Source organism: Gorilla gorilla, chromosome 17, assembly GCF_029281585.2.
Source record: "Gorilla gorilla gorilla isolate KB3781 chromosome 17, NHGRI_mGorGor1-v2.1_pri, whole genome shotgun sequence".
In the NCBI taxonomy this organism is placed as follows: Eukaryota; Metazoa; Chordata; class Mammalia; order Primates; family Hominidae; genus Gorilla; species Gorilla gorilla.
Genome location: NC_073241.2, coordinates 80,692,974 through 80,720,272, shown reverse-complemented (window position 1 = coordinate 80,720,272; position 27,299 = coordinate 80,692,974). Strand labels below are relative to the sequence as shown.

The 27,299-nt window shown below is 41.1% G+C and overlaps 1 protein-coding gene across 1 annotated transcript; it reads left to right on the top strand.

Moving 5' to 3' along the window:
• The first annotated feature begins 11,114 nt into the window (after nucleotides 1-11,114).
• On the top strand, nucleotides 11,115-11,748 carry LOC101127249 (SS18-like protein 2). Its single transcript, XM_055368077.1, has 2 exons — nucleotides 11,115-11,157; nucleotides 11,543-11,748. Exons 1-2 carry the CDS (start codon nucleotides 11,115-11,117, stop codon nucleotides 11,746-11,748), a joined length of 249 nt encoding a protein of 82 aa, XP_055224052.1.
• The last annotated feature ends 15,551 nt before the right edge of the window (nucleotides 11,749-27,299 follow it).

Below are 27,299 nucleotides of genomic sequence, written 5' to 3'. Positions count from 1 at the left end.
CTGAAATAGTTTCAAAGGAAGAAATAAGAGGCCTTAATGGCAAATAACATAGCGATACAGAGGGCAAGGAGTGCAGAGAGATTTGAAAGAGTAAGATCAATCTTCATCCTCATTTTACGTTCATTTTGAAGTTACTCACTCATTCGTTCATTTATTCTACTAACATTTATTAAGCATCTACTACGTGCCACACACTGTTCTAAGTACAAGAGATAGGGGATATGGAAGTTAATAAAATAGGCAAAGTCCCTGATCTCATGAAACTTATTTTCTAGTGGAGGATAATAAATAAAGAACACATAATCATATAAATGTAAAATTTGTCAAGATGTAAAAAGTGCTATAAAAAATAATAAAAAGAAATAGGAAATCATGGGGGGTAGAATCCTATTTTATATGCAGTAGTCAAGGAAGACCTTTCAGTTAGGTCTACTGATTGATCAAAGGTCTAAAGGAAGTGAGTGAGTGAGTCACATAGGTATTTGTGTAAAAAGCCTTCAGGAAGAGGAAACACTAAATGCAAGTATATACAAAGTCCTGAGGTTGGAGAGTTCAAGGAAATCAGCAAAGAGCCCATGAAGTGGGAGCTGAGTGAGTGATGGGGAAGTAAGAGTTGAGGTCAGAGAAGAAGTCAGGAGGGGGAAATCCTGTGGACTTTGGCTTTCACTGTGAGAAAAACAGAGAACTATTAAAAGTTAGGGGCAGAGCAAGGATATAATCTACTTTGTATTTTAAAAGCTTATTATGAGGAAAATACATGGTTCGGGTTGCATTCAGGGGGATCCTTCAAGACCACCCTCAGATTCAGTGATCTGCTACAAATAACTCAGAACTCGGCAAAGCTATTAGACTCACTATTGTGGTTTATTCCAGCAAAATGGCACAGATTAAAATCCGCAACGGAAAGAGGCACATAGGATATGGTCCAGAAGAAAAAGGTGCAAGCTGCCGTTTATCCCTTCCTTGTGGAATCAGATAGACAGTGTTTAATTCTACCTGCAATGTTGTGTGAACTGAGCAATACTCACAAGGCATCAGCCATCACAGAAGCTCACCCGAGCCTTGACGTCCAAGTTCTTTAATGGGGGTTGGTCATGTCGGCATGACCAATCACCCATGCGGTTGATCTTAATTACTCAGTATATTAGTCAGGGTTCTCCAAAGAAACAGGACAACAAGATGTATATACAGAAATATTTTTTTTTTAAGGAATAAGCTCGTGCAATTGCGGCTTGGCAAGTCCAAAATCTGATGGAGTAGCCCAACAGGCTGGAGACTTAGTGAAGGGTTAGTTCAAAAACAATCTGCTGATATAATTCTTTCTTTGCTTTACCATAGACCTCACAAACACACACACACACACACACACACACACACACACACACAGAATTCCTTCCTCATCAGGGAGGGTCAGTCTGTTCTCTTATGACCTTCAACTGATTGGATAAGGCCCACCCACACATTATGGAGGTTAATCTGCTTTACTCAAAGTCTACTAAGTTATATGTTAATCTCATCTAAAAAAGATATTGACAGAAACACCCAGAATAATGTTCCACCAAATATCTGAGCTCTGTGGGCTCACAAGTTGACACATAAAATTAACCATCATGCTCAGTCTCCATTCCTCCAGAAATAAAGTTGATACCAGTTTTATTACTGGTTTTATTGCCTAAGTTTTATTACCCAAGGCCCTCACCATTAATCACATTATTAGCATAAACTATCTAGAGTGGCCTAAGACGTCAGGTAAACAAAGGCACTCTTATCAGTCAGAATATTCCAAAGCCTTACAAGTTATTTCCCAGTAGCCAGGTAAGGGCCAAACTTTCTTTGAAATGTACAAGGTTTGGACAACTGAAACCTGCTGAGTTAATCATTTACCACATAAGGGTTAGGGTGGAAGCAGGAGCAAGTTAGATTTTTGTCTAGATATACAGCAAAAATCCAGATGCTAGATAGTAGTAGTTTGGGTGAGGGGGGTAAAGATGAAAGTCGTGAGAGGTGGGCACACACCTTGGAAATCTTTTCCTGGTAGAACCAACAGGGTTTGTTGTGGAACTGGGTATGAGATGTGACAGAAAGAGAAGAGTTGGGGTAATGCCAAGGTTTTTGGCCTAAGTAGTTAGAAACATGGGGAAAACTGAGGAGGAACAGGTTTGGGGCAGCAGAGAAGAAATAGTGAGTTTGGTTTGGACATGTTATGTCAGCCTCATTACAGTTCCCAGTGGAGATGGACAGTCAGCAGTTGTATTTACAAGTGAGGAGAAATTGGAACTGGAGATAAATATATTGGGAGTCGTCAGTCCATGGGTTAAGGGAGGAGAATGAAGAAAAGTATGTCCAAGAACTAAGCCCTTGGCCATGCCCACATTGAGAAAGAATGACTAAAGGGAATATCAAAGGATCACCTGGTAAAGGAGCAGAAAAAGCAAGACTGAGTGCTTATCTGCAAGCCAAGGGAAGAGCTTTTCTTTTTTCTCTTTTTTTTTTCTGAGACGGGTCTCACTCTGTCACCTAGGCTGGAGTGCAGTGGCACAATCTCGGCTCACTGGAACCTCCACCTCCTGGATTCAAGTGATTCTCCTGCCTCAGCCTCCTGAGTAGCTGGGACTACAGGAGCATGCCACCATGCCCAGCTAACATTTTGTATTTTTAGTAGAGACGTGGTTTCATCATGTTGGCCAGGCAGGTCTTGAACTCCTGACCTCATAATCCACCGCCTTGGCCTCCCAAAGTGCTGGGATTACAGGCATGAGCCACTGCGCCAGCCAGGAAGAGCTTTTCAAGAAGCAAATGGTCAATTGTGCCAAATGCCTATCAACAGGTCAAAGAGAATATCTTTGAAATGATCATTGAATTTGGCAATTTAGATGTCATGGGTGATCTTGCCAAGAGAAGATTTCAAGATGAGTAGAGATAAAAATCCGTTTGGAGTTGGTTAAAGAGGAAATAGGAACAGAAGTAGGAGTGGTGACTACTGGTAGCTGTTGTCCTTGTCATATTCTCCTCCCTGCCATGCCTTGGCATCTACTCATTGCCCCGTGGCCCCTGCCTAGAATTCTGTATGTTCCGGTTTTTAACTAATGCTGTCTTCAACATGCTGGCCTCGGCAGTGGAGTGGTTCTAGGGAAGCCACACTTCCTTTTACTGCTCTTCCCTGCAGCCCCTGCAGCCATGACACCATGTAGACTATACTGTATGTTTGAACAGACTTCATGGAAGTATGGAAGTTAACTGGGGAATAATGAAACCTGATGTCAAATATAACTATTCCAGAGTTCAAGAGGAAAAGGACCAAAAATTAAACTCTTCATGGGGGGGTCCCCTCATGGGCACACACCAGCTTCTAATCTTTCTCCCATCTCTAGAGTTTTTTCCTCCTCTCCCCTCTCCCAGTGAGCCATCACAAGGTTGGTCTTACCTTAAGATTCATGCCCCATCACCGCTATAGCAATTCCTGAGACACAATGATTCCTCCATGATATGATCTGCAGAGTCTTTAGCTGAGAATATACCATTGAGGACAATGTGAGTCATGTTTCTTCAGATTTAAAGCTTCATATCCGAGCCATTCCACGCCCTAAAGCAATGGTTTCCAAAGGTTGGCATGCCTAAGAGTTACTCCGGGACTTGGTGTGTAAACCAAAAGTATCTGAGATAGGTCTCAATCAACTTAGATTGTTTTTTTTTGCCAGGATTAGAGGACACACACAGAAGAAAAAACACAGAATCACAGAAACAGTCAATGGTCTACCTTTCTCAAAAGATGACTTTGAGGGCTTCAATATTTAAAGGGGAAAAACAGGCTGGAGGGGAAAAACAGGCTGGAGGGGAAACAGGGAGGGCATGGCAATCCACATGTTGCAAGAGAAAAGGAACAGGTAGGGGAACAGTCAGTTACATATTTGTCTCATGCTCCATAACTCAGCACTTTACATAAGATAAGGTGAACATAAATTAGCTACCTATGGAGATACTTAACCTTTTATCTGTAGCTCTCTGCTTAGGGACAAAAGGAAAGGCAGTTTCTGGCATGACTCAGCTTTCAGCTTCATTTTTTTTTCCTTTTGGCAGAGTGAATTGGAGTCCTAAGTTTTTATTTTCCTTTCACAAGTGTAAATGCACATTCCTGAGCTCCACCCCCAGAAATGCTCATCCAGTGAACTTTAGGTGAGGCCCAGGAGCCTGCACTTTCAAATGATACATTAAGAAAAGCATTTCTTAAGCAGGTGGTTCTCTGACTTCCCCAGTTAGGGATCTGCATTCTTCAGAAGTTCCTTGTGTCTTCTGTGGTGCTGAGACCCTTCAATTCTAGGTCATACCTGTGTAACTTATAAAGTGGTTATTTGGGGTCACAGTCCTGCAGGCTCTGCAGGAATCATGGTGCCAGCATCTGCTTCTGGTGAGGGCCTCAGGAAGCTTATAGTCATGGTGGAAGGCGAAGGGGAGCAGGCACATCACAGGGCAAGAGCTGGAGCAAGAGATTCAGGGAAGTAAGTTCTCAGACTTTTAAACAACCAGATCCCGCATGAACTAACTGAGCAAGAACTCACTTATCACCAAGGGGATGGTGCTAATCCATTTAGGAGGGATCCATCCCCATGATCCAATACCTCCCTCTAGACCCTTCCTCCAACATTGAGAATCACATTTCAACGTGGGATTTGGAGGCGACAAACATCCAAACCATATCAACACCCCCATTGAAGCTGGTTGGACCTGCAGGAACTCATGCAAGAGATGGGGGGTGGGGAATGAGGGGAGCTTCCAAGACCCCTCTTACCTCCCTACCAGAGATGATGCAGTCATTAGCACAGAATGGAAACATAACTTGAATCAAGCTACTGATTAAACTTGGGTCTGGTTTCTTGGCTGAGGTCAAAATACATTCATTTCCCTGTCCCTAGGGCTCACTCAATTTCATAGGTCAGTCCTTGGCAAGCCCTATTGACAGAAAAGTAAGTGAAATAAAATAACTGGCCCTTTGGACCAAAAGTTCTGTTAAACAATTTGCAAGACTCAAGCTTGCATATTTGTCTCCTATGACACTTGGCCTCTGACTGCTATTGGGCTGATGGTCCAATGACATCATTTCAGCCTCTCCGAGGAGCATTTCCTGCTAAAGATCCTTCCTTATAACACCTCCTATTGCCTCACCCTCTTCTACCCAGGAAGTACTTTCTCTTTGTTCTCTTCCACGGCTCACAGTGACATCAGTGATCCTTGACAGCCAGAGCCAAAGTGGCTTGAAAGATGGGGGAAGCCCACCCAGGCTCAGACACATGGGCATGCCCAGCTCCCCCTAGAACAGTTTCAGGTCCCCCTTGAAGCATCAGGCTAAAGATATACCCTCTGAGGCAAGATTTCTAACTTGTTAATGTGTTAGCAGCAGAATGCTTTTTCCCTCTCAAGATTTATACAAAACCCACTGTACACTTGTGCAAAAACCAGATAAAAGTAATCTTTCATGATTCACATTGAGTTTGGAGCTTACAGCCCAGCCATTTCCGCCTTTGCTACCCTCTCGGCAGTGCCGTAAATGAAGTGGCTTGAAAAGTCCCTGTTCAGTAAGATCATGGTGACTCGTAGAACCTTCACAGCTTTGGGCTCTGGGTCTTCCCAGCCTTGAGTCATCTCCAGAAATGACCTGGATCCTCTTCTTCTACCTAAATGAGAAATCTTGCACATCTGTGAAGTCCTGAACCTTCCATCTGACTGCAAATTCGTAAGATAAAATTGAACAACACAACCCCTGATGAAGAGTCAATGCTTCCCACAGCTCCTGGGGCTCACTTCCCAGTTCAGGGACCTCTTTCCTGCTGGGATCAGCACCACCTGGGAACACGCTCTCTGCCTTGTCAGAAATCGTGTTCACAGCCTACTCGCTTCTTGACCCATCACATTCTTCTCTTCCCCATCTCTCTTCTCAGATCTATATTTTTCTTTCTCTTATCTTTGTCCCTCAAAGTATTGCCCAAGCAGCCATTTCATAGGTTAGCAAAAAGAACTGATGTGAAGTTTGTGTGTAAACAGTGGTAAAATAGGACACCGAAAAAAAAAGCAGCATTAATTTTAAAAGGCCAGGAATTTCCACTAAACACACAGGATTGTTATAAATGCCAACACTTCCTTTTTACAACACACATCGCATAGAAAAAGTGTAGTAAGAGGGGTCAGGAATTTTTTCTTAGAGTTTGTCTTTTACACGCACCTAAATAAATAAGAGCATATATACAGTTTCAGTTTTAAGTTAAGACCCAAACCTTTTCTTTAAACAGTAGATAGATAAGTGTAACATTACAAAGTAATGATAAATTAACTTCGCATTTCATTTTTTTCAGTACTTGGTGCATGCAGAAAATGCTAAAAGGTACATTTGAAGTAGAAAAATGTTGTGCATGTCTGAAATTTCTTCCTGGCTTCTATTTCCAATTACTTATTTAATGATACTAAGCAAGTCTGAATGAGAAAGAACATCTATTCATTCAAACCCATGAGATGTGGAAGAAAAAATCTGATTGTGTTCCATATAGGTATGTGCTATGTAATGCATTTTTTAATGATCAGAAAAATGCCCACAAAATTTGGTGATATGTCACTGATGTAAACTGAGAGCTTGAATTTGCTCATGGAAGGCATCATCAGCCAATGTAAAATACCTGGGATGCTAGGCCTACCAGGCTTACATATTAATTACGTTAGGTTGTGATGACCCATTAAAATGATGCTCCCAGAGGCAGCTGACCCACACTTTTGAACCTTTCCTGGTACTTTAGATGCAGTGATCATTCCCATGTCTAAATACTTACTACCAAATATGAAATGTATAATAGTGTGCCCTATAGACAGCATAGGAGGGTCAGGGACCCATCTGGGTCTAGGAGAACAATGGCATCAGAAACGTGGATGCTGTCAGGGGTCCCAGATGACTCATCCCTTCATGTGGGCTTCATTCTCCTTACCACCTTCTTTCACACAGCAGGAGACATGACCACCTTGTCTCCAGCTCTAGAGAGGCCGTGGGACCTGATGTCTCAGTTACCAGTTCTAAAATCTCAGGGTAGTATCAGCAGGGTCAGGCTTCCATCCCCAAACTGGACGGGGGTAAAGGGCCTGTGTAAAGACCATTTCACATGCTCCCCTGAAACACAAGATTGGAAGGAGCATTTCCCAGCAGAAGGCAGCGCTGTTCTAGGCATACAAAACCCCAGATGTCAAAACAATTTCTGAATATTTATGTTGTATTTGGTGAGGCAATATACAAAAACACTTAAAGAGAAATTAAGCACAGGAGCTATCCCTAGACAATACATGATCTCTTTTCAAAAAGATATCATGGGAAACTTGGAAAACATCATGCCAAATTAAAGAAGCTAGTCACAAAAGAGCACATATTATATGATTTCATATATAGAAAATGTCCAGAATAGGCTAGGCACAGTGGCTCATGACTGCAATCCCAGCACTTTGGGAGGCTGAGGCAGGCGAATTGCTTGAGGTCAAGAGTTGGAGGCCAGCCTGGCCAACGTGGTGAAACCACATCTCTACTAAAAAATAAAAAAGAATTTAAAAAATTAGCCAGCTGTGGTGGCACATGCCTGTAATCTCAGCTACTCAGGAGGCTGAAGCATGAGAATCGCCTGAACCCAGGAGGCGGAGGTTGCAGTGAGCTGAGATCAAGCCACTGCACTCCAGCCTGAGTGACAGAGCGAGACTCCGTCTCACGAACAAAAAAAAAAATATCTAGAATAGACAAATTTATAGACAGAAAATTGATTCACAGTTGTATTGGCCTGGGGTGGGGTGGGGAGATAGCATTAGGAGGAAAGGGGAAGTCATTGCTAAAAGGTATGAGGTTTTTTTCGGGGATGATAAAAGTGTTCTAATATTGTTTATGGTGATGGTTGCACATCTCTGTGAATATAGTAAAAGCCATTGAGTTACACACTTTAAATGAGTAAATTATATGATATATGAATTATATCTCACTAAGGCTGTTTTTAAAAATGAAAAAAGATATCACCGAAAAGAAACGTTCAACCTTAAATTAATAGAATCTTTGTTTTAAAACAGTGAAACTGCAAAGTGGCAAGGTGTTAATAATGGTAAAAAAGCAAATAATTTAAAAACTAAAATATGTTTGTAAAAAAAAAAATCAAAGATCTCTGCTGTAGGAAAGGTGACCAAAATATAAATTTAAAAATGAGTAAATATTAGGGCGATAAGTTTGAGGATGGAAACTGAATTTTGAAATAAATTTTAAATCTGCTGTCTCATTTTTACTTTGCTTCTCAATCAACATTAACAAACAGAATTTGTGTTTTAGCCTTCAATTTCCTACCTTCATGGTGTTAACTTTCTGGCACACACTCTGATTATATTTTAATAATGAATGCACTGCTTGAGAGGAACATTTGGAGAAAAAAAGAGAAGGGAACAAAAGTAAAGAAATCATATACTCCACAAGAACTTAAAATATAAAACATCAATAACTTCACAAAAATATCTAACACCTAACTCTTCTTGTGAAAAAACACTGAAGACCCCTAGGTATTCTTTGAGGAACACTAACAGGACCCAGAGGCCATTCATGGCCCCCGAGCTGAGAATGAGACCCCTCCAGTTTGTAAGCAGGTTTTCAGCCATTTTCTTTCCCATGATCCTACCCTCAGCCCAATGACAAGGGCAGAGCAGATATTGTTTTCTCCACTATATAGATGAATTAATGGAGGTTCGGAGCAATTGAGCAACTTAATCAAGTTCCCACCTTTGGAGAGAATAAGGATCTAGGATCTAGTGCTCCTGAAACCAAATCTAGCTGTCTTTCTGTGGTGGTCTGCTGTCTTTGAATGCATACAGGTGTGGTTGATATTCCAAAACATCTAACAGAAGGCAGAACACAGGCACCAAATATTATTTTTTCAACTTTTAAGTTCCAGGGTACATGTGAAGGATGTGCAGGTTTGTTACATAGATAAATGTGTGTCATGGTGGTTTTCTGCACAGATCAACCAGTCACCGAGGTATTAAGCCCAGCATCCATTGGCTGTTCTTCCTGATTATTGACTATTCTTCCTGGATAACCAAAGGGAATTGGTTATTCCCTCTCCTCGTCAACCCCTGCCCCTCCGACAGTCCCCAGTGTGTGTCATTCCCCACCATGTATCCATGTATTCTCATTGTTTAGCTCCTACTTCTAAGTGAGAATGTGTGGCAGTCACCATATCTTGAGAATGGACATTGGCTGCAGAGCAGGAGCAGAGTCCAGAAGGCCCCCGCTGTGCCAGACATTAACTCTGCAGTTGCCGAATTTAGCCTTCAATTTCCTAGATTGTGTGAGAGAATTGGGGTGATGACTATTGTATAATTTTAACAACCAGGATAGCCAGAGTTCTGGTGCACTCTCACTGAATACTAGCTTGATTCCCATTGAATATAGATTGAAAACACCTGATATTAGCAGTAAATATTATGACCTCTGAGGCTATATACAGTTGGACAATAAGAATTTAGCTTTTCCTGGGCCTGAATCATATGAGAGTGTTGGAAATGTTTGTGTCCACTATTACTACTAACCAGTGAATATATTTTATAGAGAAGGGAAGAGGACTTAAAAAGGGGGCATCTTCATCTAGCTGACACCAACAACTCAGCCAAGACAAAGTTACTGGAGATTCCTAACAGAATTGATCTTCCTTGTGGAACAAAAGATTAACCAACCTTGAAATTATGACTTACTTCTTAGCATATAGCACAGTGGAGAAGAGCTCAACCTCTGGAATCAGACTGTATGAGTTTCAGCGATGGCCCAATCACTTACTGGCTGTGCCTCAGTTTCCCCATCTGTAAAATGGGGATCACAACATCCAACTCATAGGATTTTTTTCTTAGAGTTAAATAAGCAAGTGGATGTCAAATGCCTGAGACCCGGTGAGTGCTCACTAAATGTTAACCATTATTGTTAGCTGTGAGGAACAACCCACCAGGATTAGAGGACTCCAGGAGGGACAGGGCCAGAAAGGGAATTATAATAAGAACCCATATGGTCTGGAGACAAAAATTCTAATTGCCACTCTGCCTACGATAAAGCTATTTTCATCTTCAATACTAATCTCCTTTTTTTCTATATGTCATGCCACCAAGGAGGCATTGGTGAATGTCTAGTAAACTAGATGATTATATGTTTTCTCTAACTCATAAAATGAGGTGATTTCCAAATGTTTATCCCTAGGTTTGTTGATGTAATGAGCACATTCTACTTCTTACTAAATAGAACAAAGAATCTGAAGAAAAGCTTAGAGGCGTAGCATTCTAACATTAGGCACTAGGGGGAAATCTTATTTGATGGATGTGGTAGGAGGTATTATCTCTTATAAATATGGGATGCTTCTTTAGGAGGCAAAATTGTTTCAAATAAAAAAAATAGAAAGCCTTTTTATGACTGTTGAAGACGATATGCCCAAATGGATAATGCTTTAAAACTTGGAATGGATTGCACATTTAAAACTAAACTCTAAAATAAAATAGACATTCTAATTCCAAACAAGAGCATCCCTGGCATTTCCTGTAAAAGGAAAGGACTTTTGGTGTGAGTTGGGCCTTGGCAAAGGACACAGCCTGGCAGGCCCCAGCGCATGTTGACAGATGAAATATGCATGCCCAAGTGGCTGATTGGCTCTGACTGAGACATGTGGTGGCCCAAGGTTTCTGAGGCTCCTCAGAATGCAGGTGGCTGAAAGGAGCCGGGCACATTCCTCAGCCCCAGGCTCAAAACAAACAAGCCCAGTACAAACACATCCCATCCTCCCATCTCACCACATATCGCCATATATCTCTCAAACTTCCTGAGCCCAGTACAAACACCACCAGGAAAGTCTCCGATAAAGAGACAGCCGTTCAAAGTTTTACTGAAAAAGCGGGAACCAAAAGAATTCCTTTGTTCCCCTGTAACTTTCAGGCTATAAAAAGCAAACACTCGCATTGTTCAGGGCCCTCTTGTATGCTGTAGAATGGAGGGACCAGGTTCGAACTTGTAGTAAAGATCCTTGCTGCTTGGCTCTGACTCTGGACTCTGGTGGTCTTCTTTGAGGAACTAATGGTCTGGGCATAACATGGCCTTCGTATCAGACTGGCTGAGGGGCAAGGCAGAAGTCAATTGATATGATTCAGCTCTGTGTCCCCATCCAAATCTCATTTCAAGTTGTAATTCCCAGTGTTAGGGGAGGGACTTGGTAGGAGGTGATCGGATCATGGGGGCAGATTTCCCCCTCGCTGTTCTCATGATAGTGAGTTCTCATGAGATCTGATGGTTTAGAAGTGTGTAGCACCTCCTTCCTTGCACTCTCTCTCTCTCTCCTGCCACGCTGTAAAGAAGGTGCTTGCTTCCCCTTCGACTTCTGCCATGATTGTAAGTTTCCTGAGGCCTCCCAGTCATGCTTCCTATTAAGCCTATGGAACTGTCAGTCAATTAAACCTCTTTTCTTCATAAATTATCCAGTCTCAGGTAGTTCTTTATAGCAGTGTGACAACAGACAAATACATCAATCGACTACCCAGTGGCTCCTTAAGGAGCATGACCAGCTGACCTGCTGTATTGTGGAGTATCAGAACAAGGGCCAGGCTAACAAGTGCATCCAGCATCAGCACGGGTTACATAGAAATCTCATTTATTTTGCTACCGTCACAGACACCAGCCCAACCAGTACTTCAAAAGCAATGAGACAATCTTCCAGTTGGCTGCTGTGAGGAGTAATTGAATGTAATCCATCTCTTAGAAAATGGAGACAGGATTTTTACCAACTTAATTGCTTAAAACATGAACGAAAGCCCTGTGGCTGTTTTAAAAACTGTGAGTGTGCAAAGAAAGCGAACTTAACTGTATTCTCAATGTAAATATTTATTTTAATAATTAAGCAAATCCCTCAATAAGGTGACCCCAGGTTTCTCTTTCCTGGATGTGGAGCATGTTTGGATAACAAAGACATCACTGGCATCTGCAAGCCTACTTTTCAGTTTCAACCCAAAGAGGAAATTGAGTAGGCCTCAGGCAGGAATTGGTGGGACTCCTGACTGAGCCCTTGCTACATAGACAGGTAACTCTGTGCTCCTTCCTACCAGTTTGTCAATGCCTTGAAATAAAGCTTACTTTTCCACACAATCCTCCTTCTCCTAATACTTCTCCTCCTCCTTTCTTCCCAATAAAGGAATCTGATGGAATCAAGAACGTAATGAAGCAATAAAAGGCCTAATTGAAGCTGAAAGCCAATTCCATCCCTGACCTTTTGCAGGAATTTATTTTGGTCACTGAAGGGTTGACATTGCACTACAGTGTTATATCATGCCCTGGTTACCAGGAAGAATATCTCCCCAACCTCAGGACAATCAAGGTTTCTCCTCCCTGATTTTGGCAAATATGGAGAAGCTACCCATAAGGAATGAAAGCTGAACCTAATAAGCATTAGGGCAGTGTGTCTAAAGTGCTCTCAAGGAAATCTGGAGGCACCGTTAGAGCCTTTCTCCAGACACATCACCTGTATCATTTAGGGTAAGCCAGTCTAGTTGCTGTAATAAGCAAACCCCAAAATAAGTAATGGTGCCAGCATAATAAAAGCTTATTTCCTTCTCAAAGTCCAAAGGGAAGTTGCTATAGGCCTGGCGCAGTGGCTCAAGCCTGTAATCCCAGCACTTTGGGAGGCTGAGGAAGGCGGATCATGAGGTCAGGAGATCGAGACCATCCTGGCTAATCTGGTGAAAGCTCGTCTCTACTAAAAATACAAAAAAATTAGCCGGGCGTGGTGGCGGGCGCCTGTAGTCCCAGCTACTCAGGAGGCTGAGGCAGGAGAATGGCAAGAACCCGGGAGGCGGAGCTTGCAGTGAGCCGAATTCAGCGCCACTGCCCTCCAGCCTGGGCGACAGAGCAAGACTCTGTCTCAAAAAAAAAAAAAAAAAAACAGAAGCTGCTGATTGGACACAGCCTCCTTCATCTTGTGCTTCTGAATATATTCAATACGTGGCTTTCAAGTTTTCTTAGTTTGTCTGCATCAAACCAAAGAAAGGGGAAATAGCACAGAGTTCCCATTAGAAATTTTTATGGGCCAAGTCATTTCTGCTTCACATCCACTTGGCAAGAACTCAGTTACATAGCCAGACATTACTGCCTGAGAGGCAAGGAAAGATAGGGTAACTGTGGGCTCCAGGAAGAAGAGAAGCGAGTTCGTCGAATAACTAGGCAGTTTCTGTGTGTGGATTATATTGCTGTCCCTTCTTCATCACCCTCCTTGTCTACATGATCTTCCAATAAAACCTTGCAGGACCCTCTCACTATGCAATGGCATACATCACTTCCCCTTCCCTTTGGGTATGGCCATAAGACACTTTTGGACCATAGAATGAGACAGGAGTGACAGGTTGCCAGTTTTGAACCTTGGCTTGAGAGATCCTGTATGGGTGCACCTGCTCTCTTTGCCTCTCATCACCATGAGAAGAGCATACCTGGGCTAGCCTGCTTGTCCTCAGGCAGGATCAGGGACATGCAGCAGAGCCAAGTCTCTCTAGTCTAGCCCAGCTCAGATCAAACTACCCTTAACATCAGATTCATGAGAATTATCATTTTAAGCCACCGAGTTTTGGAACAGTTTGTTAGGCAGCAGATTTCAGCAATATCTGTTACATTCTGCTACATCACCACTCAACAAATATTTTTTAACTCTGAAACAGAAATCTACAACAGTTTCACTACTGATATCACAATTAAAAGTCAATCCTTCTTCCCTTCAAGCCTTATTTAAAAAGCATATGTAATAGTCCAAAATTTAGCTAAAATTAAGTTCATTTTAGATTACCTAACAAACCTTTGGTGAATTGGAACACAAATGTCTGTTTTTAAATGCATCCATTCCTATATTAACAGTTTACAATTTGCTTGAGGGAACTAATGCATTGTTGCTGGTTATGAAACAGAATAATATGGTTATAGTTAGCATCATTTTCATATACTTTATAAAGAAAATTTTTATGATGACATAATAAAGATATGAGCGTTGTTTGTTCTGAAAGCTCCAAAAATGTACTTTGAGTTCCCATGGATCAAGTTGAGGGGTAATTATTTATTTACTCAACAGACTGTGTTTCAGTGCAGTTGTTGCGCCTCTTACTGAAACGGCTCCGTTGTCTGCGGTATATACCCTGGCTCTTGGTCTCGGTCAAGAAAGAATTCAGGACACGGACATACATGAGGAGTGGGTTCAGGAGCAGAAAGTGTAATAGAAAAAGAAAAGAGAGAGAAAAACCTTACTTATGTTGAGAAAGCAGGTCGCCCAAATTAGGGTTTATCTTTTGTGGTGGAACGCAATTGGTTTGTACAGAGGCTTGAGGAGGCGACGTTTGATTTACATAGGGCCCAGGGGATTGCTTTGACCAGGTGTGCCATTTACATAGCCCACAAAAAGGCTGGCCCTCCCACCCTAGTCTTTTATTATGCAAATGCGGCCTCCACCTGGCAGCGGCCTTGATATCTGTACATGTGGTTTTATCTGGAGGCTGCCATGACACCTGGCACACGTGATGACAAGGAAAAGAGGGCAGGAAACGCCATATTGAATGTACCTGACTTCCAAGTACAGCTGCTTCCATTTACATATAAAAGCTTCTAGTTTGCATGTCTATGCCTGACTTCTCAGGCTGCTTTCTGTTAGAGAAGAAATAGTTTGGGGGTTCCTTCTTTTTAAAGGAAAATTCCAGGGAGAACTTTCACCCTTTCTAGCTGCCTAAAAATAATTTCTTAATTAACTACTGTATTATAACTGCAAAATCTCTAGAGATATGGGGAGACAGACACTGGTTGGTTAATGACCAGCCAATGATATGAGTAACCCTAGTTGCAATCAGGTGTAATGGGTGGGGTGGAGAGAAGAAGGAAAGAACAAAGGGAGACAGGAAGTGAGGGAAAAAGGAAGAAAGGATGGAGATGACACAACACATGCATGGCCAAGAGATGAAAGGAATGGTCAGATCCCAGAGAAAAGCATATGAGAAAAGCAGCCACCTCAAAACATGCCTAGTCCAGGCACCACCTAGTGTGACTGTCACAGGACTCCAGGCAGAAGCCATCATATATGCAAGAATCTAGAGCAAAGAGAACATGCCTCTGTTATTAGTCTTCAATGCTCTTTCATCCCTTTATTAGTTCTTCGTGTTATAATCTACTATTTCTCGCTACTCAATACTGAATGAAGTGCCCCTCCTCTGTTTGTGAGCTCCCTGGATTCACCTCATCCTATCATCCCGCACATCATCTAAAAATTGCTGTCTACACATCTATATTCCCTACTAGCATGTAAGTTACATAAAGAGCAGAGACTATGTCTATTTTGTTTATCCATCATCTCCCTGGCACTAACACAATATCTGACATGCAGTAGGCATTCAGTAAGCATTGTCCGAGTCATGAGCATCATTTACCTATATGCCTTTGTGCTTGAGGAATCATGAATATCTACACAATGGATACATGCATTTGCAAACATTTCATTCACTCTGTCTATTTCAGGAGGATTTTTTTTGCTTTAGCTTCCTGAAATCCTTGGAGATTCTGAGCTCAAATATTAAAAGATAGCTACATAAATAAACATTTAAAATATACAATAAATTCTTGTCATCCTTGAATTATTCAAATGGCTTTGAGAATATTTCCACTGATATGATGATTATAATTGCCATTTCATTTTCATACTTTTTTTTTTGAGACGGAGACTCGCTCTGTCACCAGGCTGGAGTGCAGTGGCACAATCTCGGCTCATTGCAACCTCTGTCTCGCGGGTTCAAGCGATTCTCCTGTCTTAGCCTCCTGAGTAGATGGGACTACAGGCATGCACCACCACGCCCAGCTAATTTTTGTATTTTTAGTAGAGACAGGGTTTCCCCATGTTGGCCAGGATGGTCTCTTGACCTCATGATCGGCCCACCTCAGCATCCCAAAGTGCTGGGATTATAGGCGTGAGCCACCACACCTGGCCTTATAAACATGCACTATCTAATGACATTTTGGTCAACCAGGGACCATGGCCCTATAAAATTATAATAGAGCTAAAAAATTCCTACCACCTAGCGACATTGTAGCCATCGTAAAGTCATAGCACAGTACATTACTCACATGTTTGCGGTGTAAATACACCTACTGCAGTGCCAACCATTTAAAAGTGGAGCAGATACATTTATATACAGCACATAAAGCTTGATAATGTTAATAAATATTACTGGTTTGTGTATTTACTATACTATACTATTGTTGTCAATTTAGAGCGTACTACTTCTATTTTTTTTAAATTACCTATAAAACAGCCTCAGACAGATCCTTCAGGAGTTATCCCAAAAGAAGACATTGTTACTTTTATTGTTCACTGTTTATTCAGCCTTTTTGTTCCATTGTAGTAATTGCATATGGGACTTTTTGTGTACAAGTGACATTTCACGACTGCAATTAAATCTTCATTCAGAGAAGAATATGAAGTTGCAAGTTTGCCAGGATTTCTTCTGATGTGTTCAAGTTACGAATGTGATTAGAAAAATGTTCTGACTCTCTTTCTTCTCTTTTTTTGGCCAATAACTAAATCCTCATTAAATACGCAATTTGCAATGCACTGTTTGCATATCTTATGTGGGTTATATTGAATAGAAATCTGCTCCTTTTCATTGTTTTCCACTTCTAAAAATTTAAGCACACTACTTCTTTGACATTTTTCTTTTTTCAGCTTTTTTTTTATTTTTCTGAGCTACATTTTTATACTGTCAATTTTAATTTCTATCCAATCTCTATTTGCATTCATTCTCAATGACCTAGGAACTTCTGCCTCTCAAAGCCTCCCTGTAATATGACAGTGTTCATCTCTGATACACAGCCCCTAAACTTTGTGGTTGCCTTTTTTCCCCTAATGTACATCCTTTATAGTTTTTTTACATTTTATTGTGCTAAATATATATAACTTAAAATTTACAATTTTAACCATTTTTAAGTACCACATTTCAGCATTAAGTACATTTACAGGTTGTACAAGCATCACCACTGTCTATTTCCAGAACTTTTTCGTCATCCCAACTGCAACTCTTTACCTGTTAAACAAGAACTCCTGGGCCAGACGCAGCGGTTCACACTTATAATCCTAGCTCTTTGGGAGGCCGAGGTGGGTGGATCACTTGAGGTCAGGAGTTTGAGCCGAGATCATGCCACTGCACCCCAGCCTGGGCGACAGAGCAGGACTCCATCTCAAAAAACAAAAACAAAAACTCCCTACTTTCCCAGCCCATGGAAACCACTGGTCTACTTTCTGTCTCTATGAATTTGATTACTCTAAGGATCTCATATAAGTGGAAAAATACCATATTTGCTTTTTTGTGATTGGCTTGTTTCACTTAGCATAATGTCCTCAACGTTCATTTATGTTGTAGCATGTGTCAGAATTTCCTAATTTTTAAGGCTGAATGATATTCCATTGTATGTATTGTGTGAGTCCATTCACACTGCGATGAAAAGGAATACCTGATGCTGGGTAATCTATAAAGAAAAGAGGTTTATTTGGCTCACAGTTCTGCAGGCTGTACAAGCACGACACCCACATCTGTTCGGCTTCTGCTGAGGCCCAGGAAGATTTTAGTCATGGTGGAAGGGAAGGAGAGCTATTGTATCCCTGGCAAGAGGGGGAACAAGAGAGCAAGGAGAAAATGCCTAGGCTGTTTTGAACATTCAGATCTCGCATGAACTTATTACCACAGGGGATGCAGCAAGTCATTCGTGAGGGATCTGCCCCCGTGACACAAACACCTCCCATCAGGCCCACCTATGACACTGGGAATCACATTTCAACATGAGATTTGGAGGGGACAGATATCAAAACCATATTATGTATTTACCACATTTTGTTTGTCCATTCATCTATTGATGGACATTTGGGTTGTTTCCACATTTTAGTTACTGTGAATAATGCTGCTACGAACATTGGTGTGCAAGGCTCTATTTGAGTCCCTGATTTTAGTTTTTTGAGTTTATACCTAGGAATGAAATTTCTAGGTTATACACTAATTCTATATTTAACTTCTTGAGAAACTTGTGGCTGCCATTTGCACCTAAATTTTCTTCTGCTCCTTTAATATTCAGTTGTTTTAAAAGGTGAAGTTCTTCAGAATATTTTTCTGGGTATTGTGTGTGGGACAGAGCTAACTACATTTTAATGTGAATGGATATTCAATTGTATCAGACTCATTTATTGTATAGTGTTTTTCTCCCGCTGCTTTGAAGCTCTAGTTTTGTAATACTCTAAATTGTCACATAAACATAGGTCTCTTTCTGGATTCCTACTTTTTCTATTGAGCCAATGTCCAGAGCTATACAAGAGTTCACATTGTGCTTTTTTCAAACTATTCTTAGTTTTTCTTGCACATTTTTTTCCTCTAGATGAACTTTAGACTCAAGTTTGTGAAATTCAGTTAAAATTTTCTAGGAATGTTAATTAGAATTGTATTGATTGACAATCGAATAGGGAAGAAGCAACACTCACAATATCAAACTCTTGCATACAAAAACTTGGTATTTTCCTCCGTTAATTCAGATCAGCCTTTCCTTTCTCCATTAAAGATCTTCTGCATCCTCTTTACCTTATTTTTAAATTTTGTTGCTACTGTGAATGCGAAACAAGGATTTCTGTCTTTAAAATCATTCAGGAAAAGATCTATTTAATAATAGCAATATTATGCTTTAATCATTCCCGTATTTTTAGACATTTAAGCTTTTTCAACTTTTGCTATTATAATTTAGAAAAAATGCTGCTATATATAAATCTTTGACTACATTATAGATTTTTTTCTTGGACTCTTTGGAATAGATTCTGCATATTTCTGGATCAGAGAGTAGGGACAATTTTAAGTTTCTTAAGACACATTCTTGATACATTGCTTTCCATTGCACTAAAAATCAAATTTAAACTCTTCCCCATTATCCCCACAGCCCTCCCTACACAGCTCTTGCCTCTCTCTCCAACATAATCTCTTGCCACTTTCTCCCCAGTCCACTGTGCTCCAGCCCTATTGGCCTTCTCTCTGTTTCTATAACACACCAAGCTTATTGCTGAAATTTTGATGGCTTAACACCATAAAAGCTTATCCCCCACTCCTCCATCTTGCATCTACAGTTATCTGGAATGTGTGGACTCCAAGACTGCTGCAGGCAGCAGAGGGGGCTGGAGGAAGCACCCTGGTTCTTAACTGCTTTGACCCAGATACCAAGATGTCACATCTGCTCATAGTCCATTGACCAAAACCAGTCACATGACCCAGCCTCACTACAAAGAAGGGCTGGAAATATCAAGAAGACATGGAACATTTGGTGAGCATTGTCTGTCTCTGCCAAAACGCCTTCCAACCTCCCATTTGCCTTTGCCTTTCTATCGTTTCCCTGGAAGTCAAATAGTCTTTTATAGGATTATTAGCTATTAATAGCACGTATAACTACTGATATCTATTAATAGCATGTGTTCATGAATGACTTGCACATATCCTTTCCACAATTATTTATAGGAATTCTTATTTGTTCATTAGAGCTATTTATATATAAAAGCTATTTTAGGATTTCTTAATGATTTCATTTGTCATCCGTTCTAATTTTTTCCTGTGTTTGATTTGCATTTAATGTTATGTATTTGGCTGGCATGGAGAAGTTTTTATTTTAAAATAATCTGTTTTCTATTCATTACATTTGACTAGCAATAATCAGATTTTTGTTGTTGTTGTTGTTGCTTTTAAACCTGCTTTCTTATCAAAATACTACACATTCACCTATATCTTCTTATTCTTATGGTTAGACTTTTTACATTTTGCTTTTCAATAAAAAATATAAAATTATTCGTTGCTAGCCAATGGAAAATATGAGGAACTCTCCCAGAACCTAAAAATGAGATTACATAATGAACCAGAACACAGATATGCATCATTACCTTAGACAAATTGGCCACCAAGCTGAAGCTTTATTTAGCATGGAAGGTGTGGGGAATATGCTAAATAAAGGAATACCAGAGAGATGCAGTCCAAGGAGAAAGTATCATAATCAAACCTATGTGGCAGATACATCCCTTTGGTAGAAACAGACACATCTGGCTATCATCAGCCACTAGAACATCCAACTCTCGTTCCAGTTTTGATTCTAGTTCTCAGTGTTCAATTATGAGTTGTCTTACCATGTTGCTTGCCAAATCTGGTCTGCTGTTTATGTTTGTAAATAAAAAATAAAGTTTTCTTTAAGCATAGCCACACCCATTCATTTACATTGTATATGGTTGCTTGCCTCTCCAACAACAGAGTTGGAGTAGTTATAACAAAAAGGCCAAATGGCCCACAAAACCTAAGATACTTACTATCTGGCCCTCTGCAGAACAACCTTCCTGACTCCTGCCATAGTAAGTGGAAAAGGAACAAGATAAAAGGAACCTGGACCCTCTCTTTAACAAGACTTTAGAAATACACTTCTAAGCCAGGCATAGTGGTTCACACCTGTAATCCCAGCAGTTTGGATGGCTAAAGTAGGAGAATTGCTTGAGGTCAGTAGTTCAGACCAGCCTGGGCAACATAGCAAGAACCCCATCTCCGTAAGAAATGTAAAAATTAGCTGGGCATGCTGGTGCAGGCCTGTAATCCTAGCTACTTGGAAGGCTGAAGGACGATCACTTGAGCCCAGGCATTCAAACTATGATCACACCAATGCACTCCAGCCTGGGCTACAGAGCAAGACCCTGTTTCTGGGAAAAGAAAAAGGGAAAAAGAATAAAGGGTATTCAATTAGGAAAAGAGGAAGTCAAATTGTCTCTGTTTGCAGATGACATGATTGTATCTTTAGAAAACCCCATCGTCTCAGCCCCAAATCTCCTTAAGCTGATAAGCAACTTCAGCAAAGTCTCAGGATACAAAATCAATGTGCAAAAATCACAAGCATTCCTATACACCCATAACAGACAAACAGAGAGTTAAATCATGACTGAACTCCCATTCACAATTGCTACAAAGAGAATAAAATATCGAGGAATACAACTTACAAGAGATGTGAAGGACCTCTTCAAGGAGAACTATAAACCACTGCTCAAGGAAATAAGACAGGACACAAACAAATGGAAAAACATTCCATGCTCATGGATAGGAAGAATCAATATTGTGAAAATGGCCATACTGCCCAAGGTAACTTATAGATTCAATGCTATCCCCATCAAACTACTATTGACTTTCTTCACAGAATTGGAAAAAACTACTTTAAATTGCATGTGGAACCAAACAAGAGCCTGCATAGCCAAGACAACCCTAAGCAAAAAGAATAAAGCTGGAGGCATCACGCTACCTGACTTCAAACTATACTACAAGTCTACAGTAACCAAAATAGCATGGTACTGGTACCAAAACAGATATATAGACCAATGGAACAGAAAAAGAGGCCTCAGAAATAACACCACACATCTACAACCATCTGATCTTTGACAAACCTGACAAAAACAAGAAATGGGGAAAGGATTCCCTATTTAATAAATGGTGTTGGGAAAACTGGCTAGCCATATGCAGAAAGCTGAAACTGGTTCCCTTCCTTACACCTTATACAAAAATTAACTCAAGATGGATTAAAGACTTAAACAGAAAACCTAAAACCATCAAAACCCTAGAAGAAAACCTAGGCAATACCATTCAGGACATAGGCATGGGCATAGACTTCATGACTAAAACACCAAAAGCAATTGCAACAAAAGCCAAAATTGAAAAATGGGATCTAATTAATCTAAAGAGCTTCTGCACAGCAAAAGAAACTACCATCAGAGTAAACAGGCAACCTACAGAATGGGAGAAAATTTTTACAATCTACCCATCTGACAAAGGGCTAATATCCAGAATCTACAAGGAACTTAAACAAATTTACAAGAAAAAAACAAACAACCCCATCAAAAAGTGGGCAAAGGATATGAACAGACATTTCTCAAAAGATATTTATGCAGCCAACAAACATATGAAAAAATGCTCATCATCACTGGTCATTAGAGAAATGCAAATCAAAACTACAATGAGATACCATCTCATGCCAGTTAGAATGGTGTTTATTAAAAAGTCAGGAAACAACAGATGCTGAAGAGGATGTGGAGAAATAGGAACACTTTTACACTGTTGCTGGGAGTGTAAATTAGTTCGACCATTGTGGAAGACAGTGTGGCAATTCCTCAAGGATCTAGAACTAGAAATACCATTTGACCCAGCAATCCCATTACTGGGTATATACCCAAAGGGTTATAAATCATTCTACCATAAAGACACATGCACGCATATGTTTATTGTGGCACTATTCACAATAGCAAAGACCTGGAACCAACTCAAATGCCCATCAATGATAAACTGGATAAAGAAAATGTGGCACATAATACACCATGGAATACTATGCAGCCATAAAGAAGGATGAGTTCATGTCCTTTGCAGGGACATGGATGAAGCTGGAAACCATCATTCTCAGCAAACTAACACAAGAACAGAAAACCAAACACCACAGGTTCTCACTCATAAGTGGGAGTTGAACAATGAGGACACAGGGAGGGGAACATCACACACCATGGCCTGTTGGGGGCTGGGGGGTGGGGGGAGGGATAGCATTAGGAGAAATACCTAATGTAGCTGATGGGTTAACAGGTGCAGCAAACCACCATGGCACGTGTATACCCATGTAACAAACCTGCACGTTCTGCACATGTACCCCAGAACTTAAAGTATAATAAAAAAATAAAAAAGAAAAAAAGAAAACAAAACATTTCTATCTTGTTTGTACCACTGGATTTTTGTGGTATCTTGCCATAATTAATCATCATGGAACAAATCCCTTCAGAATATATATACATCAGTCAGATTGGGATAGGCTATGTTGTACCCATCACAACGCTTAAAATCTTGTGTGCCTATAAGAAATAGGTTTATTTCTCACTCCTGCTATGTGTCTGTCCACTGTGAGTCAGATGCTAGTTCTGTTCCACTTCTTCTCACTCCAGGACGAGTGAAGGGAACCCCCATCATTTGAACTATCATTGTCGCCCCAACAGGGAGAAGGAATATGGAAATCATGAGTTGTTTCTTAACGCTTCCACCAGAAGTGACAGTTCTTACTTTTGCTCATGTTCTGTTGACCAGCGTTAAGGTCTGTGCCGGAGCAGGTACGGTAAGGCCCTGCCCCACCTCACCTCAGCTGCTGGAGCTTCCCTGGAGCACAGTGCAGTTCCCAGCAAGCTGGCAGCTTCCACCTCAAATGCCTGCTTCTCTCTCCTATTCCCAGGGACTTTTCCCAACACCAGGGCTGGTTCCACTCACACAATCCAGAAATACAAGGATGATAATGCCACTGCAGCAACATTCAACAGCTGGAGGGTGGTAGTTGGTGATCAATGCCCCAGTATCCCACTTTTGTTTTTTTAATGACACAATTCTAAGGCAAAATTCACTTTATTTCTCTGAGTGGCCTCATTAGAATTGAGCACCAGTTGCCCATAGCTAGCTTTCCCTCATCCCTGTCTCACTTCCCCACTTTTTTTGTGTGTGTGTGATAGAGTTTTGCTCTTATCACCCAGACTGGAGTGCAATGGCGCAATCTCGGCTCACGGCAACCTCCACCTCCCGGGTTCAAGTGTTTCTCCTGCCTCAGCCTCCTGAGTAGCTGGGATTACAGGCAAGCACCACCACCACGCCCAGCTAATTTTTGTATTTTTAGTAGAGATGGAGTTTTACCACGTTGGCCAAGCTGGTCTCGAAGTCCTGACCTGCCCACCTTGGCCTCCCAAAGTGCTGGGATTACAGGCGTGACCACTTCCTCACTTTCGTTTCCTGAGATCACCTTCCACATATGCTACACTGCACCCAAGACTTTGTCTCAGGTTCCACCTTTATGGGAAATCAAATTAAGATAAATGGCCATGCCTAATTTAAAGGGAACAGGAAAAGCCATTTCAATAAGACTTCAGAATGACAATAGCTCTACTGACTCCCACAGCTTCCAGCACCTTCTAGGGTTAGTTCCCAAGAATCAGGGCCACACATTCCAATCACACTGGGCTTTGTCCTTTTGCCTTCGTTTTTCTGCTTCTATCCCACTTGTCATATTCTCTGCCTGGATTATTCTTCCCTTCTTGTTTTTAATATCTATAATCCAAGTTACTCCTTAATTTAAGACCCAACCAAATATTGCCTCCACACTTCTTTATCTGATCCTGCCATCTCTTACCCTATCCCCCAAAGAAGGAAAAAATTCTTCCCTCCTTTAAACACCTAATAGTCTTTTACACTTCTTACTTTCTCTCTTGCAATGTAATTATGTTACGTTTTACCTACCCTAACCTATTGCAGTCTCATCAATGACAAGATTTTTTCTCAATCCGTCTTTATCTTCCTCATTGCGTAAGAGTGCTAGTGCATAATAAATGCTGTTGGCCCATGATTGGCTAGGTGAGTGGCTGATTTTCTTCATTTGGGAATGTATTTATCCCACTCCTACTGAGCTAACCAGAACACATTTCCCATCAGAAGCTAATACAGAATAAAGTTGGTTTATGTTTGTGTACAAAATCTGTGACAATTCATTGTAGCTCCCTCTTTTCTCACAATAAATGATTGACTGCAAGAGAAGTGAACTTAATTTTGTAGGGCATTTTCTATCTTCTGAAGTACATGCATATTTTTACTTAGCACTGTGTTATTCTGTTTAGGATGCTGTAGCAAAAAAACACCATAAACCTGGTGGCTTATAAACAACAGAAATTTATTGCTCACAGTTCAGGAGGCCTGAAAGTCTAAGATCAAGGTTCTGGCAATTCGGCGTCTGGTGAGGACTGTTTCCCTGCTTTGTAGATGGTGGTTTCTTGCTGTGTCCTCACATAGGGGACGGGATGAATGACTTCCTTTGGGGTACTGTCCTCATGACCCAGTCACCTCCCTATAACCCCACCTTACCCCACCTCTTAATAGCATCACCTTGGGGATTAGGTTCCAACAAATGAATTTTGGGGGCACACAAACATTCAGCCCATAGCAAGAGCATTTGTGTTGTGTGTAAACTTTATTGAAAGCAGAAATGAGAGTGGTCTCACCTCTGTATACAATTTGGGGCTCCTAATACAAGGGACTTATATAACAAGAAGACCCTGTCTTTTAACAATAATTGCACTTAATTTGAAATTAAATACAGCCTAGAAAACAAGCTGTCCTTGGACTCCATGGCCAGCCTCTCAGAAGTTTGGGATAAGCTTTGTGCTTGAAGAAGTGGCTGCAGCTATTGTTTTACACTTCTTAAAATGAAGGTGGTAGCTGCCAATGTAAAATCAGCTGTGGGCCAGATAAATAGACCCACATATTTTAGACAGTTTCCTGCATTGTCTTGGTGATCTGACAGCCCCAGGCTCAAAGAACCCTGTTCATTTAACAAATATTGACTGGACTCCTGCTATATGCCAGGGCCTGTCCTAGGCCCTGGGAACATGACAATGAGCAACAGCATGGCTCCTGTCCTTAGAGAATGAACATTCCAGTGTGTGTGTTGTTGGGGGAAGCTGTCCTGACCTTACCATATATTAGCTATGTCATCTTGGGTAAGTCACTAGATCTATTTTAACCAACATTATTATTGCTGTTTATAAAGAGGATATAGTATCCAGCAGCCTCATCTTCCTGCAGTAGGATTCAGATGAGATCGTCTAGGTGAGTCCAGACTTAGCTATGATTGGGTGTGGGTGCCCAGGTAGAATGAATACTTGAAGGGAAGCCATGATGGGTCCCTAAGGATTCATGGAGTTATTTGCATATCTTCTCCAATGTCAAAGGCAGGTAAGTCTCAGCTGGGCACACCAGGGAGAGAAGCAGCTGCCTCAGGAATCTGTGTCTGGAAGGAATTATATGAACATTTCTAAGGGAGAAAAAGAAAAGCATAAGAAACCTATAGTTGGTCCAAAGTAGGACTTGCCTTTTCCAAAGTCCAGCCCTTACTGGCAATTTAAAGAAAGCTGCCTTTTGGGAGAGATAGAAGATTGGGAATATGTGGTGGGAACTAGGACAAAGAGGTCTGAGGAGATTCAGGGCAGATGCAGCATTTGGTTGTCTGTCTCCAGTGTACGTGAAAGGTTCCTTCCAGTTATTTTCTCAAGAGTTCACCTTAAGAAGAGCCACAGTGGGTGGCCGGGCACGGTGACTCATGCCTGTAATCCCAGTACTTTGAAAGGCTGAGGCAGGCAGATCACTTGAGTCAGGAGTTTGAGACCAGCCTGGCCAACATGGTGAAACCCTGTCTCTACTAAAAATACAAAAATTAGCCAGGCATGGTGGTGCACGCTTATAGTCCCCAGCTACTTGGGAGGCTAAGGCAGGAGGATCGTTTGAACACAGGAGGCAGAGGCTGCAGTGAGCCAAGATCATGCCACTGCACTCCAGCCTGGGAGACAGAGTGAGACTCCATCTCAGAAAAAAAAAAAAAAAAAAAAAAAATGGAGAGCCACAGTGGGGAATATGTTAATATGTTTAAAGTGCTGGTTTTACCTGAGGGAGGGAGATCAAGGAATATTTATCGTGGGTAGTTTCCAAAGCCACAGAAGAGATGTGTGCTCCAGAACCGTGTTTCTCAGACTTTTTTTTTCTTTTTCATTATTGTACCTCTACGAAGAAAAAAAAATTATTTAAACTTTAAATTAATTAATAAGTTTCAATTTGAAATTAAATTTCTCCCTAATGAGAGAAATTAAGTATTAAGGACTATGATTTTGTCAGGTAGCATTGAGCTACCTGACAAACCACAAACCATTGTAATATTCAAATTTCTGCAATCCCCTAAGAATCAGTTTTCACCTCTTCAAGCACAATTTCACCCCTGTGGAAAATTGCAAAGGAATTCTTTAATAGATCGATGAAATATCCTGTAGGATACTCCCACTCACTTTTCCCAGGTCCCATGCTATCTGGTGGGCCAGGTGCCTTAATACAGCCCTGAACATGCGAAACTGAAGACAGGGCCCTCTGGGTGCAAAGGGTCTACCAAGATGCAATGTCCTGTGAGACTTGGCCTAAAATACCCACCTAATCTTAAACTAGGAAAAGAACAAAAGAGCAGCGAAGTCAGCAACCCAAAGGGCTTTCACAAAGCAATTTAAATGTAAATGCCAGATTGACTATTGGATATTTTACTCAACACCTATTCCGTGCAACACACTGGGATAAGACATTATTTTGGGCTTGCTGATCTTAAACCATGTCAAATTTTCAGTGGTCATTTG